At 35.6% G+C, this 20,095-nt stretch overlaps 1 protein-coding gene across 2 annotated transcripts in view; it reads right to left on the minus strand.

Moving 5' to 3' along the window:
• The window catches only part of LOC107287651 (coiled-coil domain-containing protein 169), a 31,946-nt gene that overhangs the window by 3,572 nt on the left and 8,279 nt on the right, over positions 1-20,095 (minus strand). Inside the window, exons 3-7 of one of the 2 annotated variants that reach the window (XM_015816175.1) lie at positions 19,885-19,995; positions 19,744-19,784; positions 5,149-5,247; positions 4,922-4,975; positions 724-800 (exon numbers count right to left, since the gene is read on the minus strand). In XM_015816175.1, coding sequence (XP_015671661.1) covers positions 724-800; positions 4,922-4,975; positions 5,149-5,247; positions 19,744-19,784; positions 19,885-19,995 — 382 coding nt within the window. The remainder of the gene's footprint in view (positions 1-723; positions 801-4,921; positions 4,976-5,148; positions 5,248-19,743; positions 19,785-19,884; positions 19,996-20,095) is intronic. The other variant, XM_015816177.1, reaches the window with a different exon arrangement.

Below are 20,095 nucleotides of genomic sequence, written 5' to 3' on the forward strand. Positions count from 1 at the left end.
TGTGCGGACATGGACAGGCTAACTATGGAATTAAAGGACAAGACGGAAACAGATTATTTTGGAATCTGGGACAAATTTTACTGTTGGTATGAGTCAAGAAGAACTGGTCGGGTTTTGAGTTAAAGTTTAAATTTGTGGTATATAAAATTATGTGTTAATATGTAGAGAGATGTATATTTAGAACTTTAAATATGATAAGAAACGAATTACTAGGATTATGTATACTGGAACGTCATGTCATGTCCCTTTTTGTTTTAATTGTTTTGTCAATAAATTTTTTTTAAAAATTAAAAAAAAAAGTGTACACACTGTATTAATCTGTGTTTTTCAAATTATGGTTTGCTGAATTAAACATAATTGAGCTTATTTATTTATTTACTTCAAGTTTATTTTGTATTTTTAACAAGGATGTATGTATGATTTTTCCCCTAATTTTATAATCCACAACAATATCCTGTGACAACTGGGTTAAGAAATAACAACTCATTCCAATGACCTTCGGACAGGAAGTCTGATGAATCTGATCTCTTTTCATCCATAGTTAACCATAGGTAACTATAACCAAAACAAAACAATTCACTTTCTGACTTAATGTGCTATGTGAATAGTGTTAGATAATTTACAAAATAGACTGGGCTAACTTGGAGATGTGTCACCCTGCTACTAGTCCAACCTCTTAGCATGAGTAATAGAACCACTAAACCAGTAATAAAAACTATTTACCTCAGAACTTGGTTCTCCCTCGTCATTTCAACTGCATCTATTTTCTGCTTCTCTAATGGTTTTAGAGATCCTGATATCTGCAAAAGTCAATATATGTTAAGCCCTACTCTTTGTGAGCTTTCCCCAATAGCACCCCCATATAATTTGCATCTCTAATGGTTTGGAATTACAAGGGTTAAAAAGTATGTTCACAGTCAAGGAGAAAGAAATCTATAATATCTGGCCAGAGTGCTTGGTTTTTAAAGGCTGCCTCTACCAACATAGTAGGTATATTTCATTAGTATTTGAACTATGATCCAAAAATTGCATTAAAATATGTGGTACATTTTATAATGTTTGCAGGATATTACAAAGGACTAGCTCAAATACGCCCCAATCATGAACTTGGATGTAGAAGATAATGAAGGCCATAGAGCAAGAAGCAAAAACAACTGAAGTTGCCAATATAGGTTTGGATTCTACTCAATGGCCTATGCTACTTTCATGAAATACTACTGGGAAGAATTGAGATACCTTTTATTAAAATAAAGGGAGTATTTTGCAGGGGCTCACTACAATGTCAGGAGTAAAGTGCCAAATTGAAATACAGCCAAGGACCAGGGCCAAAAAAGAACACAAAGAGATAAGCACTAGATGAGGATCAGTTCAGTTTAGAGGACATTATAACAGATTGGCACTCAAAACCTCATACCAATGAACAGAGTTTAGGAAATACAGAGGACTAGCAATCCTAATTTAGGAAAACAAATTTGATGTCATAGGCGTTACTGAAACTTTGAGATGACACCAATGATTGGCACAAAGTTACAATTTATTTAAAATGAATAGAACCAATAAAAGGAATAACAACATTGCACTTCATATATAAATAAAAAAAATATCATTGCACATTCTGGGATCAGTTGAAAGGATATTATTGAAAGATTTGTTTAAGAATAAAGAAGGAATAACTGCTATAGACCATCTAGGCAAGTTAAGCAGTAGAAACACCTATGTAAACTAACAGCACCTTCTGTTGAAGATAGAGAGCAAAACTACTTCCTTTTACAACAGAACACAGAAACATAAAAAGAAAAAGAATGAAAAGGAACCTATTTAGATCTCAATAGCAATCAGCTATTAATCCAGTTTCCAATGCTCAGGCATTGGAATGTTCACAGATTAAACTAAATGCTTTCAATGATAGTTAAGTGTTTACTGAATGCAGAATTTAAAAAGAGAAGATACAATAATTTATTTCTCCCTTTTTCTTTCTTTTCATTCTGCGATGTATATACATTTATTACAAAATCCAAATGTACTAAGAGCAAGTTTTACAAATGGAAATGTTTTTCAGCAAATGCACCTCATTCTATAAGACAAGAGATAATTATACAGAATGAACCATTTGCCAGCTGGTTTAAATACATGGATTCATGCTAATTGTAGCCTTCTTCCTAGACTAGTACATGATGAAAAGAATAACAGTTGTGTAATAGAGGTAAAATACAGTATCTTTATTTTCTTTTAACACTATTTAAGGAACAATTTCTTTGAGACAATAGAAAACAAAGTATATCTTATCTATTACACAATAATACACACACACATATACATACACACACACAAACATGTGTGCATGAACAATATTACTCAGAGGCTTACTGATTCATGATGAAAAATATTATTAGGCTATAGATCTATAATTTTGAACAATAAGAAAACATTCCAATTACAAGAAAAACTTAGATACTACTGTTTATTCATTTTCTCATAAAACAGAAAACTTTAAATCTATCTCTACACTACTCAGGTTGGCAAACTGAAGAATTCTAGCTATAGAAAGGGTTTGAAAATGTGATTAAAGTACACCCACACATCAGTTTGATATTGAAGGAATCTGGTACAAAACAAAATTGCATGTTGGACTTCAGACACGGGGATATTAATTTCACTTCAGTTGTATTAGTAGAGAATGGATATTTCCAATAAGAACCAGAAACATGGGAATATTGGTTGAAAGGATTATTTACTGCTCCTAGTTAATATAATTAAATATACTCTATAATCAATATCTACAATCCACGCTGAGAGTAATGTGTAGGTGGTTTGTAAATATGGAAGAATCAGGATCGTTGCAAATAAGAACCTCAAACAAGTGAAAGGGGGAAGCATGAGAAATTGAGTTGTATAATAGTTTTAACAGGTTTTCTTTTAGAGTATCCAACTACTAATACAAAATCTTTTCTAAAGGTTTTTTTTTAAATCCAGCGTTGTTTCCTGAACTTATCTGCCTTTGAAAAATTTGACATACCATGAATAAAGTAAGTTTCTTTCCACAATTAAGTTAGTAGGCTTGTATTAAGCAATAACAAATGACATCATGGTGTTATAATAATTAGAGTTAGCATGTTATGAATCTTCTCCAGTTCAGAACCTGGTTATCTATGGGTCATCTATTCCCCCAAATCATTGCTCATCTATCAAGAGTTGAAAGAAAGAGCTAACTCCAAATCCTGATGTTTAGGAAGTGCCACTTGTAGGGATCTTGGGCTCAGGTCCTCTTATTCACTGAGCCACCCATCTAGAATAGCATTGTTCCTGACATCAGATAGGTTCCACTTCTTTTGGCTTTTTCAGTAAATCTTTAGAGTAAGGGGGGTTGTATTCCTCTGATGGGTAAATCTCTTACATACAAGTATTTATGCTGATGAAACAGCTTTCATCCTATTAAAGGTCTATAAACTGCTCAAAATTAGTTATGTTTGAAATAGGACATAAATGGAATATAAAGTATGGTGTTAGTGAAGACAAGAAAGTCGCCTTGTTCCCTGTCTCCATTTTTCCAGAGAAAATTACTGTCAGCTCAGTTCAACACTAGGAACATAGATTAGGACTTTAACAGACAAAAACAGTACTGATAAACAAGATCCCTGGGAAATAAAAGAATTGATCAATAGCAATTTTGTTGAAAGAACATGGCCTTAGTCAAACTCAATTAGTAAGTATTTTTGTATTATTGCTACATTATCTCATCTTTCTGCCCTCACTGAATACATCATATTGTGCCATATCCAATCAAATATGTTATTGCAATCAATTACTAATTTTAGTACACCAATCATAAGTATATTATAATTTGCAAAAGTCTATGAAGAAATTGCATATCCAATCCTTTTTAAGTAGCCTCAGCTGTCTCTGGTATTGTTAATAGAGGGTCTGATCACCACTACTAAAGAATTCTCTGGAAAAAATATCCTATAAAAGCATAATAAATAAAATAATAAAATTGCATAACATATGAATGTGATAGTTATAACTACCTACTGCTTTATTTACGGTCACTGAAATAATTTTGCCTCTCCAATTTTCCTTCCCTCCTTCTATAGCAGTTGTGTGCATAGATATTTTTGAAAACTAGACTTGTGCATCTATTGAAATAGGTTATGATTCATAAGAATAAATACGATAATATATTTGCTAATTTTTAGAAAGTCCCAAGATATTTTTTTTATTTTCATTTATGTGTACATTTAAAGCATAAGCATTGCAAACAATACAAGAAAGAAAGTACACGCAAGCCTGAATATTTTTCAAATCTCCAGCTTTCCACAATTAAAACCTATTGCTCAAAATACTACATTATATTGTTAATGCTACTAAGAGTCAGTTGTGACTGGAATGGTATATAAGTCTAGTAAACCAACAAATAAACAAATTTGATTAACCTTTCCCATGGCTGGTGATAGGTAAGATAGGTGAATTTATTCTTACTTGTAATCTGAAGCAATCCCTCAACAAAATTACATTTATAAATTCATTAAATAGTTTATGTTCCACAACATGGTGCTCTTGTATAGATGCAATGCTTCCGCTAATTTTAATAGACTTGGGGAAAAAAGAACCAGGGGCAGAAGAATAATGAGCAATTAAATTTATGAGTGTACAAGTAATATACTTTAATGCAATACACAGTTTAGTTAAGAGTTAAGGATCAGTAGCATCATATATCCAATCTTTAAGTTTATAAGGGCAGAAAGAAAATGGCAAGACTGATTAACATTTCCCTTCAGCATTCTAGCTGAGTCAGCTTTGCAGAATTTTCTGGCCAGGAGGTGAATCAGCTTAAAATAGATGAGGAAAGTCCAAAAAGAAAAGAGTAATGATTGGTTTAGGACAAAACATTTTTTTAAATCATTCTAGAGATTTTTAGACTTACTTGTGAAATCATTGCTAAGTATGCACGGCGTTCATCATTGGCTTTATGATAAGCCTAAGTTCCAAAAGAACAAATAAGTGAACAAAACAGAAAATTAGACATTAAGCATAGTCCAGGATGGATGCATGCATGTGTGTGTGTATTATACTTTTCATCAATATAACAGGCGACCATGAAGCACCTTAAGATGGATGTATTTTAGAAGAACTATAGTAGAGAATACAGACCTTTGCTTCTTGATCAAGTCTAAGTTCATACTCCTTCAGCTGATTCTGGAGACTTTTCTTCTCCTCTTCCAGTTTTGTAAGAAACTGATTTAAAGAATTCTGACATTAAATATGTAAATAAAACAAAATACATTGTTATTAGTTTTATTGCTATTCTGTTACCCAATGAAAAGGGCCATTAGCAATTTAGAATTTGTGATTACATGCTTTAAACCCAATTATAAGCTGTACGAGTAGTCTTCAACTTATGACAACTGAGCCCAAAATTTCTGTTGCTAAATGAGACATTTGTTAAGTGAATTTTGCTCCACCTTACGACCTTTCTTGCCACGGCTGTTAAATGAATAACTGGAGTTGCTAAGTCAGTATCACAGTTGTTAAGTGAATCTGGCTCCCCACTGACCACTCCGTTACTGACTTAACAACTGCAGTGATTCACTACTTTTACTTTTTTCTAGTGTCCGGTTTTACTTCAGTGTGATATTTTTTGGTCCTCTCCCAACTGTTCAAACTATGAGGGAGACAGGCTGTCGAGAAACATGAATATATATTTCCATAAATAAATCCATAATCCCATGTTGAAGAAAATGCTTCATCTCAATACAACTACCAAACTGTATATTTTTCTTCCTTATTCAACAACATATCCATGCAAAAACTTTTCCTTGCCTTTTTGATTTTTCAAAACCTCACGGATGGTTCTTTTCAGGTCCAAGGTAAACCATGAAATATTGCAGAGTCTGAATAAGACACAAACTTCTGTGCTCTTCCTTTTTCCACACAGGATAAGGAAAAGATGTTTCCTAATAGTCCCTGTTTCATGAAACTCTGTTAAATTATGATTTGACAGCAATTCATAATCTGAAACAAATTTGATCATGATCTCTCCTGATGAAATGCAGTGTGGAGATTTACACACTCACACAAACCCCAAACCTGTGGAAAAGCAGTATACAAGCCTGATTATTATCAGTTTTGCATATAGTTAAACAGAAGGAATTATTGCCCTTCTGACTATACTCACTATAGACACAATAATCACCATGGAAATAAAGAAATGTATATCTACTCAGAAATAATACCACTGAGTTCACAACACCTATTTTCAAGTAAACATATGAGAATAAGCTCTACTGAATGCAGAAGGATTTATTTCAAAGTAGACAGGCATTCTAAATCTCTTGATGTAATAGGACTTCAGCAAAAACTTTATTGCACAACCCTTCACAATTTCAATGTTACGTATGAAATGAACATAGGATATAAATTACTTATGGGTTTATTTTACAGTATATTTTATGTGAAAAAAAATTCTTTATATCTAAAGCTTCCAAAAGATAACAAATGGTTAAAAATCACAAAACAGAATTTATAGTGATGTAGACAAAAATGATATATTATTTTAAAAGATGCTGACATATTGCAATAAATCTCCAAATGATTTAGACATTAGGAAACTAACACCAGAGCCACAGTTTTTGAGAGTTTTCCTACAATTTACAGCAAGATGTTAATTTTAAACCCTAGAATAAGAAAGTAATATATATCATGGAAATATGCAAAGCTATTTACTCACAATAAACTGAAATTTCAACCAATTATAAATGAATCTCCTTTGAATAAAACAGAATATTCCCATTTTACAGTATTACAAAGAAACTTCCTGGTCCTTTGATATCGGCTAATATTTTCCTTCTGGTTCCCATCAGAGGTGAGACAGGTATCAATCAGGGCAGTGCCCTTGTCAACCGTGACATGTCTAAGCTCTGAGAAGCTGAACATCATTGCAATCCGAACAAATATTTGACACTTCAGCCAGAATGAAAGTATTGAAATGCATAGAGCAGAATGCTGTTGCCCAAAATATTTATCAACAACTATATAGCAAATTGTGCTTAAGGTAGGAGAGTTACTATAAAGAGCAAAGCATATCAAATTCTGCAGTGAACATTATTTTTATTACAGTCAGCCATTGCATCTCAGGCCTTCCAGCATTGCCATGCTTGCTTGGAGTATTATGGAAGCTGAAGTCCAATATAAATGGAAGGCATCAAATTGGGGGAAGCTGATCCAGCAATGCAGCAGTTCAATAGTGAGATGTACACTATTTGCAAATTCGGATACAAAGTTGGGGACAAAAAAGAAGAGAAGGGAAGGGAGAGAAAGGGGAGGGGAGAGAAGAGGAAGGAAGATACTGTTTTAAAATAGGCTAGCAACACTAATGCCATTTGAGAGAGAGTCTGACCTCCAAAATTTAAAAAGTATTTCTTAAAAGAATTAAAAATGGTCAGTGTCTGGTCTGCCATCTTCGGCTTGGCGCCTCACTGGCATCCTGCCATCAAGGACTAGAGAAGAGGGAGTGTGGAGAGAACAAATGGGCAATAAAAGTGTATGGGGATGTGATGGGGAAATGGGAGGGGGAATGACAACTGACAAAGACCAGGGAAGCACAGAATCAGTTTGTGCCAGCGCTCAAGGACACACACCATGAGAGTGGAATATGGACTAACCCAAACATCTCAGCATTTCTCGAAACACCTATGCAGCTCTTCATTGGCTGCAAGAGGGCTGGAATGAGGGGAAACCTTTGTAATGTTTTCGTGTGTGAAATTTAATTCTAGCCTAACTTTACTGCAACCAGCACCCTTTATTAAAAGAGCCTATCACTTCAAATCAAATGGAATCGAAGGTCTTTCTTTCCTGAGGAGTGACCCAGCTGGGGCAGGTCTGACAGTCAGAAGCACAGAGATTTTGAAAGATGCATGATATCTCATGAATTTCTGACCACTTTACTTACAGCTGTTAAATAAAGTCAAAAGAAAGTTAATGGGCTAGAAGCTAAACTAATATACTTCAGCATTTTACAGGTTGACAAATTATAGTGCTCTAGCTCACAAATACTCTGAAACAATGCCCAAAATGGTTAATTAACCAACATTTTTTATTAGTTGATAGATCTGGAAAATGACTGCTAAAGGACTGTTTAATATTTAGAGGTCTAACAATTGCAACACTTATTTTCTGAATAAAACCAGATTTTAAAAAACACCATAGATACCAGTGAAGAGAGCCATTGTTAGCAAAGATGCACCATCGGGTACCCAGCTAAAACTGATGCAATCTAGTCCAGGTATAAAGCAAGGTTTGAAAAACTGGCATAAGAGAACCCACTCTTTTTGAGCAATATGGAGAGAAAGCTAAAAATTGAAATGAAAATTCAATTACAACAGGGATCCTCAGTTTTTATTTTTATCTATCAAGTTTAGAAACCATTCATCTCCTTCAGAGGGACTCTGAGTGATGTACAAGTAAACTGCTAAAACATAAAAACTGTATATACATTTTAAAAAGAGGCAAAGATGTTCAAAATTCATCATTAACACGGGAGAGCCTTCAGGATGCTAACAAGCCCTGTGGTTGCATGCTCATATGTGAGTCCCAAGCAAGACAACAGTGCCATGTTTTCAAACCTTTCCACTTGTGGTCCACTTTCACCTCTGGGGGGGGGGGAGAGACAATGTTCCAAAGGGCAGGGCATCAGCAGGGGCAACTGCAAAGAGGGGTCTCTTCCTGGACCCGCCCATTGTAATTCTTTAATTGTTGGGATTTTCCCTTTATCAGGAAGCACTCTCAGATTTTTAAGCTCACAAATAGCCCTAGATGGTCACAAAACACCAGAAAGCAAACTGGTGAGATTGCTCTCAACCATCCTTTCTAAGTACTCTCAATCATCTTAACAAATAGTTTTATTTCTGGATATGTCAGCACATTTTCGGCACTGTTGAAATCTGCTTTATGATTTTTCAAAAGCTTTCTTGGCCAATAAAAGAGACCTGATTTTTTTTGGGGGGGGGTCTTATTCTCAGGGTGCTTGTTTTCAGAATTGTCTTGATAGTATTTCTGAGCTCATAGAATTGAGAGGCAGCAAATGCTATTACTGTTGTTCTCATTTATTAATCTTTCCACTACACTGGTGCCCCCCACTCCCTTCCTGCCTGCATTTCATCATCTGAAAAGCCTGTAAGATTTACAGGAAGCCCAGGAATCCAGGAAGATGTAGGCATTGTGAGAGACATTCTCTCTCACAAATTACCAAATCAATGTCCAACTATCACCTTCCACCCACATTTTATCAAAATTATCTTCTCTGAAAGAATTTTGAAAGCAAATTCCTTTTCATTGAATGAAATGAAAGTTGATAGAAAAAAATGAAAGCTTTTTTTCCTACAAGGTATTATTCTAAATAAAGTGCAGAACACAGTATACGCTTAATTACAAAGAATGAGTTTATGTGGAGCCCAGAGACATTCTTGTAAATAAAGATTACATTTCAAGCTGGTGCTTCCCTTTGCATATACTGGCTTCCTTTTTAATAATTAAAAGAATCTAATAAATAAATAAGGTAGGACAAGGATTCTGGCAGATGATGCTAAGCACATATTGTCCATGAGTATTGCACTGGGACTCAAAATCTGGAGACACAGCATTGTGTCTATCTGGAAAAAAATATAGTGAAGTGGAATGTTAAATATAATAGAATATTATAGAATAATATTATGTCTTAATTTACAGTGATTTCTTTCCCCAAATACCAACAAATCAGATATGATGTTAAGGCTTAAAGGTGGCAATAGAACCAGCATTGTTCTTTTGCTGTATAAACTCTGGGAAATTCAATTTCAAGGCTAGGAAAAGTCTTAGAAGGAGGGTAAGACTTAAGATTTAAGACTTAAGAGTAAAATGGGCGGTTTCTAAATTTGATTATTTTATTTATTTGTAACCATAGGGCAATCTTACTTCTGGGTTGGCTGGCTGGACACAGACACACAGAGCTTGATTTCTGTATTCTGCAGGCAGATTATCTGTTTATTTTTTCTATTTATTAAACATATTTCAATGCTGCCACAATTCAAATTTTGGGCAGTTTACCCAGAAAATATACAAAATAAAGCATACCCCCATTTTAAGAGAATACAAGATGATAATGATGATGATGATGATGATGATGATGATGATGATGATGATGATGATAATAATAATAATAATAATAATAATAATAATAATAATAATAATAATAATAATAATAATAATAATAATAATAATAATAATAATAGTTGGAAGGGACCTTCAAGGCCTTATAGTCCAACCCCATTCAGGCAGGAAACCCTATACCATTTCAGACAAATGGTTGTCTAGTCTCTTCTTAAAAACTTCCAGTGTTGGAGCATTCACTTCTGGAGGCAGGTTGTTCTACTGATTAACTGTCAGGAAATTTCTCCTTAGTTATAGGTTGATTCTCTCCTTGATTAGTTTCCATCCGTTGCTTCTTGTCCTGCCTTCAGGTGTTTTGGAGAATAGCTTGATTCCTTCTTCTTTGTGGCAGCCCCTGAGATATTGGAACACTGCTATCATGTCCCCCCTCGTCCTTCTCTTCATTAAACTAGACATATCCAATTCCAGCAACTGTTTCTTATATGTTTTAGCCTCCAGACCTCTAATCATCTTTGTTGCTCTTCTCTGTATTCTTTCTAGAGTCTCAACATCTTTTTTACATCATGGTGACCAAAACTGGATGCAGTATTCCAAGTATGGCCTTACCAAGGCATTGTAAAGTGGTATTAACGCTTCACGTGATCTTGATTCTGTTCTTCTGGCAACATCAATTCAAATCAGAGAAAGACTGATTTGATTTCTAAATAAATCTTATATACTGCTCAAAAAAATAAAGGGAACACATCCTATAGGATTTCTTATAATATGTGTTCCCTTTATTTTTTTGAGCAGTATATATTCTTTCCCATTTTCAAAAAAAAGCATCTCATTTATCAGTTATCAAGTTATTGAAGTTTCTGCAGTTAGTTAGTTCCTGAATGCAGGGGCTCAGTTTCTAAAAGTTTCTTTTTTTTTTAAGTTTTATTATTTTTTAACAGAATTCAATAGTAATCATTCAACAAATCATGTTGTCCGAGTATCTTATTCACTAACACAAATTAAATTCCTAATTTCACAATTTCTGCAGTGTAGGCTGCTTAACAAATGTTCAGCAAATCTCTATTAAACTCTATTAAATGAAGTTTGTTATCAAGCATCATACACTGGGTAAAGAAACAAGAACTACAGTGATTTCAGTATGTTATCTTTAATGCTTATTTGAGATAAAGAAATCTTGGAAACTCTAATAGAAATTTCTCATCCGCAATGAGTTAATTAAGAAAACTCTCTGAATAAATTGAAATGCTTCTTCCCAGATTTCTCCTACTTGGGCTGAATTGTCTTTTCTCTCTTCCATTCCTTTCCAAGCTTTTGCCCAGTCTCTCACACTTCTACTTTTTAAACCCATACAGCAGGAGTTCTTAACCACACTTTGGGCACATTTATAGTCATTTGCAGCGTTCCACAGACACATTTTATAACATGTTTTTTTTTGCCAAAAAACAGCGTTTACTTCCTGGTTTTCAGCAAAACCTGACCCATAGTGAACCAATGGTTCATTTTACAACCATAGTGTGCACTTAACAATCACAGCAGTTTCTTTATGACTGCAGCACTTGCTTAACAGCCGTGACAAAAAAGGTAATAAAATACAAATGTCACAAGTTATGACTGTGAGGAGCAGCCTCCATAACTAGAGGACTAACTATACACCTCACAATTTGAGAAACCTGGTTTAATGGATAAATAAGGAGTGCTTGTAGGGACATTAAAAGTGGTTGGCTGGAAACATAAATGTATGTTTACTTTTCAAGTGAAGACACAGTATTGTGCAATGAGGATTGTGGATCTGAAAATAGATGGAACAAAGAGCAACGTGGTTGTGTTTGACAGGGAAAATGAAATTAACAATTGCAAGGTATATATAAATGGTGAAAAATCAATATAAATAGATGAAGTTTTATTCCTTGGCAGAACATTTATTAAAGATGGAGAAATGGATGGATAAATGCTAAGATATGCAAACACTGATAGAAAAATAATCATAATGTATGTGAGAAATTAAGGAATTTTGAAAGAAATGAAAATGAATATATAGATAAGCATGCTTCTGTCCACTTCGTTTTGGAAATGAGAGCCAGGTTTATGAGGAAAAACCATAGAAGTTGGATGGATGCAACGAGAAACTGGTGCTTAAGAAGTATGTTCAGTAAAACAAGGAGCAATGTAGTCAAGGATGCATGGATTTTGAATCAATGTGGCTTAAATGTCAAATTAAATGCTCAGTACAAAATAAATATTCTTTCATACAGAAAGAATAAAATGAGGATTGAACTACAAAACAAATATAGGAAGAATACATGAGTAAGGTAAACCGGGAAGACCAAGAAAATCATGGTTAGTTAGAATGGACAAGATTCTGAAAAAGAGAGGGGAAGTTTAAAGAAAAAGAGGTAATGTATTAAGTGGTATATGGTCATGATGCAAACAAATAGGATTAGCAAAGATAGAAAGAAATGGAGCAATATAATGAGTAGTGGCATAAAATAGATTTAGCTATATTTCCTTTTTTAATTCCTACCTACATTCCTATGACTTACTATTTAATATTCCTCTTTTATAATTTGCATAATGTTCCTTGTTCCTTATTCCAAAAGGAAAAAGCACGCTGGCTATGTACGTATGCGTGTAAAAAGAGTTTCTCTAAATATGAAACTCAAAAATAGAATAGGCACAGTACAGCTAATAGAAAAGTATTTCAAATCCCATTACTTTCCCCAAGACTTGTAGGGCAGTGGAATGTTTAATATTGCCCAACTTGATCACAGCACTGTATATTCAACCTGTCAAAAGATAAAAGATTCCCCTAAAGCCTGGTATATATATATTGTAAATACAATGTGCCCCCTGGTGGATAACATAACTTTTACAATAAAAGTAGAATTGTATATTAAGCAGTACCTTTATTGCATCAGTGAAGTTTTATAAACAGCATTCAAAAATTCAGTACCAAGCAAAATGTTAAACATCCAGAAACAAAATCATGGAGGGGAAATGCTGCATATGTTTGCCTATGGTTTACAGTCTTAGATGAAGAGTGGGGAAAAACTGGAAAAAATGCCAGATGCCAAACCATTTAGTTGCAACTTAACTGCTTCTATAACAAAATAATTATATTCAACACACAAATAGAACACTGTTTACTACTTTAGTCTTGGATTTCTTGTCACGTATACTTGAAGCAAAGTCTTGTTTGGCATATTGAGACTTACATCTACTCAGCAAGGATCCAAATAATTTTCCCCAGCACAAATATGACACAAGAGAAAGTGAATTTAGAAATCCTATTTATTATATGTTCTCAGAAATGGAGTGCAGAATGAATAATCATTAAAAAAAGCTTCACTGGCTAATGAGACAAATAAGATATTCAGGAAAGGTAAATTAAAGTTTGCTATTTCATATTTAAGATGAAAAATAAGGAAATAATATATTTTTCCTAATGACTCAATGAAAAATACATAGCCTCAGTACTGTGTAGGGAATGCCAGCATGCAGACTTAATCTAGCCAAAAGTGGTATCCAATCAAGACTATCAGCTTACATATACCATATACACCCTATTTCAAGACCCCCCCTATATAATTTAAAGAATATTGTACTGTATACAAAATGGCCATCACCTGTGCTGCTGTTGTCCTGTCCCTTTTAAGTCCTCACCCTAGCCAGCACAGCGAGTGTTGGCTATAAAAGCTGAACAAAGAGGCAGCTGGGGGGGGGATGTTTGTAAGAGATGGAAGGAGGTATGTGGGTCCCTAAAGCAGATACAAAGAAATACTGTTCTCTAGTAGTAGGACTCATTAGATCACAGGTGTCAAACTCAATCACGTTACGTGACGTATCGTGACATATAGTGACTTTTTTGCCTTGGTGGAGCTAAGGCGGGGGTGGCCTGCGCATGACACATCCAGCCTGCAAGCCGCCAGTTTGACACCCCTGCATTAGATGCAGTAGCTGGAGGAACAGTAGAAGGTGCAATAGGAGAGGGGGGGGAAATGAAGTAGTGAGCAGTATTGGCCTCTCAGTGCATATGTGTTGCCTAAGGACCTGTGTGATTGTTTTGGCTCTCTTGGGTTTTGAACCCTACTGACTTGGGTATAAGTAAAAAACATCTGTGTCAGATACATGGCGATTACCCACAGTTTAACACTGAAATCTAATTGTCAGTTTGTAATCAGTCTAAAAATATTGAATGAACAGGATATGGACTTAAGCTTAAATCAATAGTATCGGCAAGGACTGGGCTAACCAAGTCTATCTAAGGAAATTCTTACACATTTACCTGTAATTTAAACAGCAAATTCATAGTGAAATAAATTGATTTGTGTATTTATGTACAAAGAAAACACAACCTTATATTTGGTGGTATTAGTATTATCTTAGTCATTCTCCTTCTTGAAATCCAGATCCCATACAAAGGATTTATGAGATGTAGCCTTACAGAAACAATAAACTACTGTAATATTTATATCATACGCCCAATTTCTCCAGCAATTTTTGATAAGAATATTTTGAAGATGGTGCTATTGAAATAGTGTCCATAAAAACAATCCATTACTTTGTATGCCAGTCTTTCTCTATTAAGTTGTTTTACTATTAAAAATATATTGTAAAAGATTAGTTTCCTCTGCTAAAATTTAATTCCTGAAGAATATTTTACACATTTCCCGCAATCTTTCTTAATTATAGCATTTATAATGCAATAAAGCATGCTTCAAGAGATCGCAATATGACTGCTTGATAATTAGTCCAATATAAAATAAAACATATGGAGCATGAAATAACTTTCCCATTAGATCTAGCTCACAACAAGAATGGCCTTGAATCGCCCTTGATACTAGCACAGAGCAATGCCACCGTCCAACCTGAACAGGCAAATCAAATTCTCCACATCTGTTACGCCTATTAGTTCTTTTCCATTGACTTGAACCATACTTCTAGATTCTTACTCCACTTTTAAAAGAAAACAAGCTGAAAGGATGTTCTTAGAAATAAGTTTACTTAAGAATCAACAGTCTAAGAAACAGAAAAAAATACTCAAAAAGATGCTGCTTTTTTAATTTATCTGCTTCCTTATTTATCTTATTTATCATCCAAGAATTTTCATTACTATTAAAGAATTATATGTTGACTCAAGTATGCTTAACCCAAATGGTGCCTTAAATGCATTCATTTTTATTTAAACAAAGAATATTGACTTTTGCAGGTAAAATAAATGTGGAAAAACCTAAAATAGTTTTTATGAGAGCAAGTTGTCACACTGTGAAAACAAACTTGATACTTAATCTGTCCATTTCCAAAATAATAAACAGATAGAAACTGTCTCTCTCCCATAAAAGAGTCATTTGTAGCTTTTTACAAAGGATAGGGAAAAAAACGTAAGAATTTCAATATTGTTTGCAGTATAAATAGAACTCATATCTGAGTTACAACAATTGCTTGATTTCTTTTGCAATGGCTTCTCAATTTTTCTGCAAATCAGAAGTCTTGGGTTCTTGATGCATGTTCTATCTGTTCATTATTTTTCCAGCCCATCTTGCTGGGAAGATATCCAACATATTTGGACATTATAAGAAAACCAAAATGTGGGGGAAACCAATTTTTGTAGAAAGTTTATTCTGATACCATAGTTCTACTATAAATATGAACAATAGTCACTAGCAATTAAATAATTTCCTTCAGTTATAAAATTATTCAGACAAGAAATAAGCCTAGAGAATTTTCAGTATTCTGAAAGTTGTAAGAGAAAAATTAGAGTTTTTTCTCTCTTAAAATGTTTGTGCCCATCTATCCTGAAACAAGACAAACACAACTCAGGAATATTTATTGCAGTTCCGAGGGATTAGACAAATGGTATTCTGAAACCTTAAAAAGCCCCAGAAGCCTCAATCTATCTAGAAAAGGCTTTCAGATTCTTCAATTAAACAGTGAGATATGGGAAAGTTTTTGACTGAAATTTCTACTTATGCATAAAACTTTTCATACATGGAACAAACAGTAGTCAGTGGCACATGGCCAGATTGAAACACAAGTTTGGTTTAGATCTACACCTCCCTCAAATACAGACATATTGCGTAGAAGTAATCTGGGATGAGAGACAGCATGAAAAGCACAAGGCCATAGATCAGTGGTTCTCAACCTGTGGGTCGGGACCCCATTTGGGGTCGATTGACCATTTCACGGGGGTCGCCAAGCAAGGCTGTCTGCCATTTTTTTGTCCGCCATTTTTTCCCCTTTTCCGGCGGGTGCCTTACCTCCCTTGGGCTGGGCCAGCTGGTGGTCGGTCTGCCGCTTGCCAGCTACGCCTCAGCCGGCGCAGGGGGCGGAACCACGCATGCACGGCGCTCCCGGGCAGGGAAAGTCCTCGACTTACGACCGGTTGGGTAGTCCTCGACTTACGACCGGTTTAGTCCTCGACTTACGACCGGTTTAGTCCTCGACTTATGACCGGTTGGGGTCACGGCATTAAAAAGGTTGAGAACCACTGCCATAGATGATGCTATGTCATAATGATTAAACAGAGGTAAGCAGAAGATATGTTTTGGGAAGATCAGTGGAGAGGTGAGTGGACTGGCAGTAGCTACAAAGAAGGAAGGGACTTGAGAGATGGGGAAAGGGTAGATGGATCAGTCAAGTAGTAGACCATGCTTAAATTCAATTGTGGCAGCAAGTAGGTAAGCCACCAGAATTATTGTTTGGAAGGCTGGTGCATAGCCCCTACTCATCCATAAAACATCTCTGAGTTCCTCTCAGAATATAACTAAGTCAGAATATCAGCAAATAGCCCGAGCCTGCAAAGACGAAGTGAGGAAAGCTAAAGCTCAAAATGAACTAAGGCTTGCAACCAAAGTCAAAAATAACAAAAAAAGCTTCTTTCAACATGTAAAAAACAAGAAAAAAGTGAAGGAAACGATTGGTCCACTAGTGGGTGAAAGTGGCAAGAAGGTGACAAGCAACAGGGAGAAAGCAGAACTATTTAACTCGTTTTTCGCATCTGTTTTACACAAAGGGAAAGAACAGACCAACCTATCAAAAATAGTGCCATAAAAAATAAAATAGAAATACAAGTTAAGATAGGCAAGAAAATGGTAAGTGAGCACCTGTCCAGCCTAGACGAGTTCAAATCACCAGGACCAGATGGATTACATCCCAAGGTTCTCAAGGAACTGGCAGATGTGATCTCAGAACCACTGAACTATATTTTTCAGAGATCCTGGAGCACTGTGGAACTACCAGAGGACTGGAAAAGAGCTGATGTAGTTCCCATCTTCAAAAAAGGGGGGGAAAAGGACCCAGGAAATTACAGACCTATCAGCCTGACCTCAATACCTGGGAAGATTCTGGAAAAGATAATCAAACAACGAATCAGCGAACACCTACAGACAAACAAAGTCATTACTAAAAGCCAACACGGGTTTGTCAAAAACAGATCATGCCAGACAAATCTTATTGCATTCTTTGACCAAGTGACAAAATTAGTGGACCAGAGGAATGCTGTGGATATAATTTACTTGGACTTCAGTAAGGCATTTGACAAAGTAGACCACAACCTACTACTCAAGAAGATAGAAAAATGCGGGTTAGACAGCATCACCACCAGATGGATCTGTAGCTGGCTGACCGGCCGTACTCAGCGTGTGGTCCTCAATGGAACCGCATCTACATGGAGGGAAGTGTGTAGTGGGGTGCCCCAGGGCCCTGTTCTGGGCCCAGTGCTCTTCAACATCTTCATCAACGATCTGGACGAGGGGATAGATGGGGAACTCATCAAATTTGCAGACGAGACTAAGCTGGCAGGAATAGCCAACACTCCAGAAGACAGGCTTAGGATACAGGAGGATCTGGACAGACTTGAACACTGGGCGCTATCTAACAAAATAAAATTCAATGGTGAAAAAAGTAAGGTTCTACATTTAGGCAAGAAAAACCAAATGTACAGGTATAGTATAGGGGGTACCTTGCTCAATAGTAATAACTGTGAGAGGGATCTTGGAGTCCTAGTGGACAATCATTTAAATATGAGCCAGCAGTGTGCTGCAGCTGCCAAAAAAGCCAACACAGTGCTAGGCTGCATTAACAGAGGGATAGAATCAAGATCAGGTGAAGTATTAATACCACTTTACAATGCCTTGGTAAGGCCACACTTGGAATACTGCATCCAGTTTTGGTCACCACGATGTAAAAAAGATGTTGAGACTGTAGAAAGAGTACAGAGAAGAGCAACAAAGATGATTAGGGGACTGAAGGCTAAAACATATAAGAAACGGTTGCTGGAATTGGGTATGTCTAGTTTAACAAAGAGAAGGACGAGGGGATACATGATAGCAGTGTTCCAATATCTCAGGGGCTGCCACAAAGAAGAGGGAGTCAAGCTATTTTCCAAAGCGCCTGAAGGCAGGACAAGAAGCAACGGGTGGAAGCTAACCAAAGAGAGAAGCAACCTAGAACTAAGGAGAAACTTCCTGACAGTGAGAACAATTAACCAGTGGAACAACCTGCCTCCAGAAGCGGTGAATGCGCCAACACTGGAAGTTTTTAAGAAAAAACTGGACAGCCATATGTCCGAAATGGTATAGAGTTTCCTGGCTGAGCAGGGGGCTGGACTAGATGACCTCCAAGGTCCCTTCCAACTTTATCATCATTAATCATTAATCAAAACCCAGAACAAACAAAATATTCCATCTTTCAGTTTGACCAAACTTTGACCCTCCTCAAATAGTTTGATAAGATTTACAATTTGCTACATATTTCTTTTGTGCATGAAACAAAAGATATTTTCTGGTTCATGCACTTCTCTATAATGCTCCTTAACAACCATAAAAAACCAATTTATGCGCCTTCATTTTTAAAGTACACACAAATTTATATTCTAAACCATTCCTCTGTGAGCATTGTTACTGTCTTTACTATATATCATTTTGTTTGTCTATTGAGCATAATGACTACAGTAATGACTATAACATAAAGAGCAATGAAACATCTTTAAAAACACATAGAAAATATGGGTCCTTCGGGTCCCTGATGGAGGCTTATTGTGGTATCATTATAATTACTTCATTCACTTGGCCCCTTCTGGAATTTTCTAAATCCTTGAAAACCTAGATGTTTCTCAGGCCTGGAGTTTGGATGAGCCTGCCAATATGATTTTTAATATGAGTGTTGTATGTATTTGGTTAGATCAGACATGTCAAACTCGCGACGTCATATGATGTCGCACAACGTATCGGATGGTTTTGCCATTGCCGGCAATGGGGTGGGCACGGCTTCCGGATGATGCATCCGGCCCGTGGGCCGGCAGTTTGAAACCCCTGGGTTAGATTGTCCTTAGACACCATTATCTATTTAGGTTTTTTTTTTGTTATTTTCTTTTGTTGGTTTTTAATGTTATGATGTTCCAGCACAGGCACAGCGGACAAGATATAAATTAACTAAATAGTAACAAGCTGGAAAAATATAAAGCGACTGATTGAAAGAATAAATAGTAGTGCAAATCAAAAATTAAGATGTGTCAGAACACTGCCACAATCAAATAATCACCACCATCATCAAACAATGATATGGTCTAAGAAATATTTAATTATGTTTACTTGTAAATTTACTTACCATATGCATCTGCTCGAAGGAACGAACAGAAGCCAGTTTGTCTAGAAAGAAGAAAAATAAAGAAGCCCTTGATAAACAATATGCAAATAGTGAAAATCTTTGTCAAAATTATCATGACAAAAGCAACAACAGCACCTATACCTGTTGGGTTGCCACCAAGATGCTCCACCTTTCCTTGGAGAAATCCAATCTGCCTTTCTAGCTGTTTGTTCAGTTCTACTTGGGTTTCATATCTGGTTTTCCATTCACTGTCTTAAAAATAAACTGTTATATTAATGCTTATTATTTCAGTAAGTCAAAATACTTTCAGTGTTATAACTATGAATTCTTTGCATCTAAGAGAAGCTTGATA

This window comes from Protobothrops mucrosquamatus, unplaced genomic scaffold (assembly GCF_001527695.2).
Source record: "Protobothrops mucrosquamatus isolate PMUCROS unplaced genomic scaffold, P.Mucros_1.0 scaffold411, whole genome shotgun sequence".
In the NCBI taxonomy this organism is placed as follows: Eukaryota; Metazoa; Chordata; class Lepidosauria; order Squamata; family Viperidae; genus Protobothrops; species Protobothrops mucrosquamatus.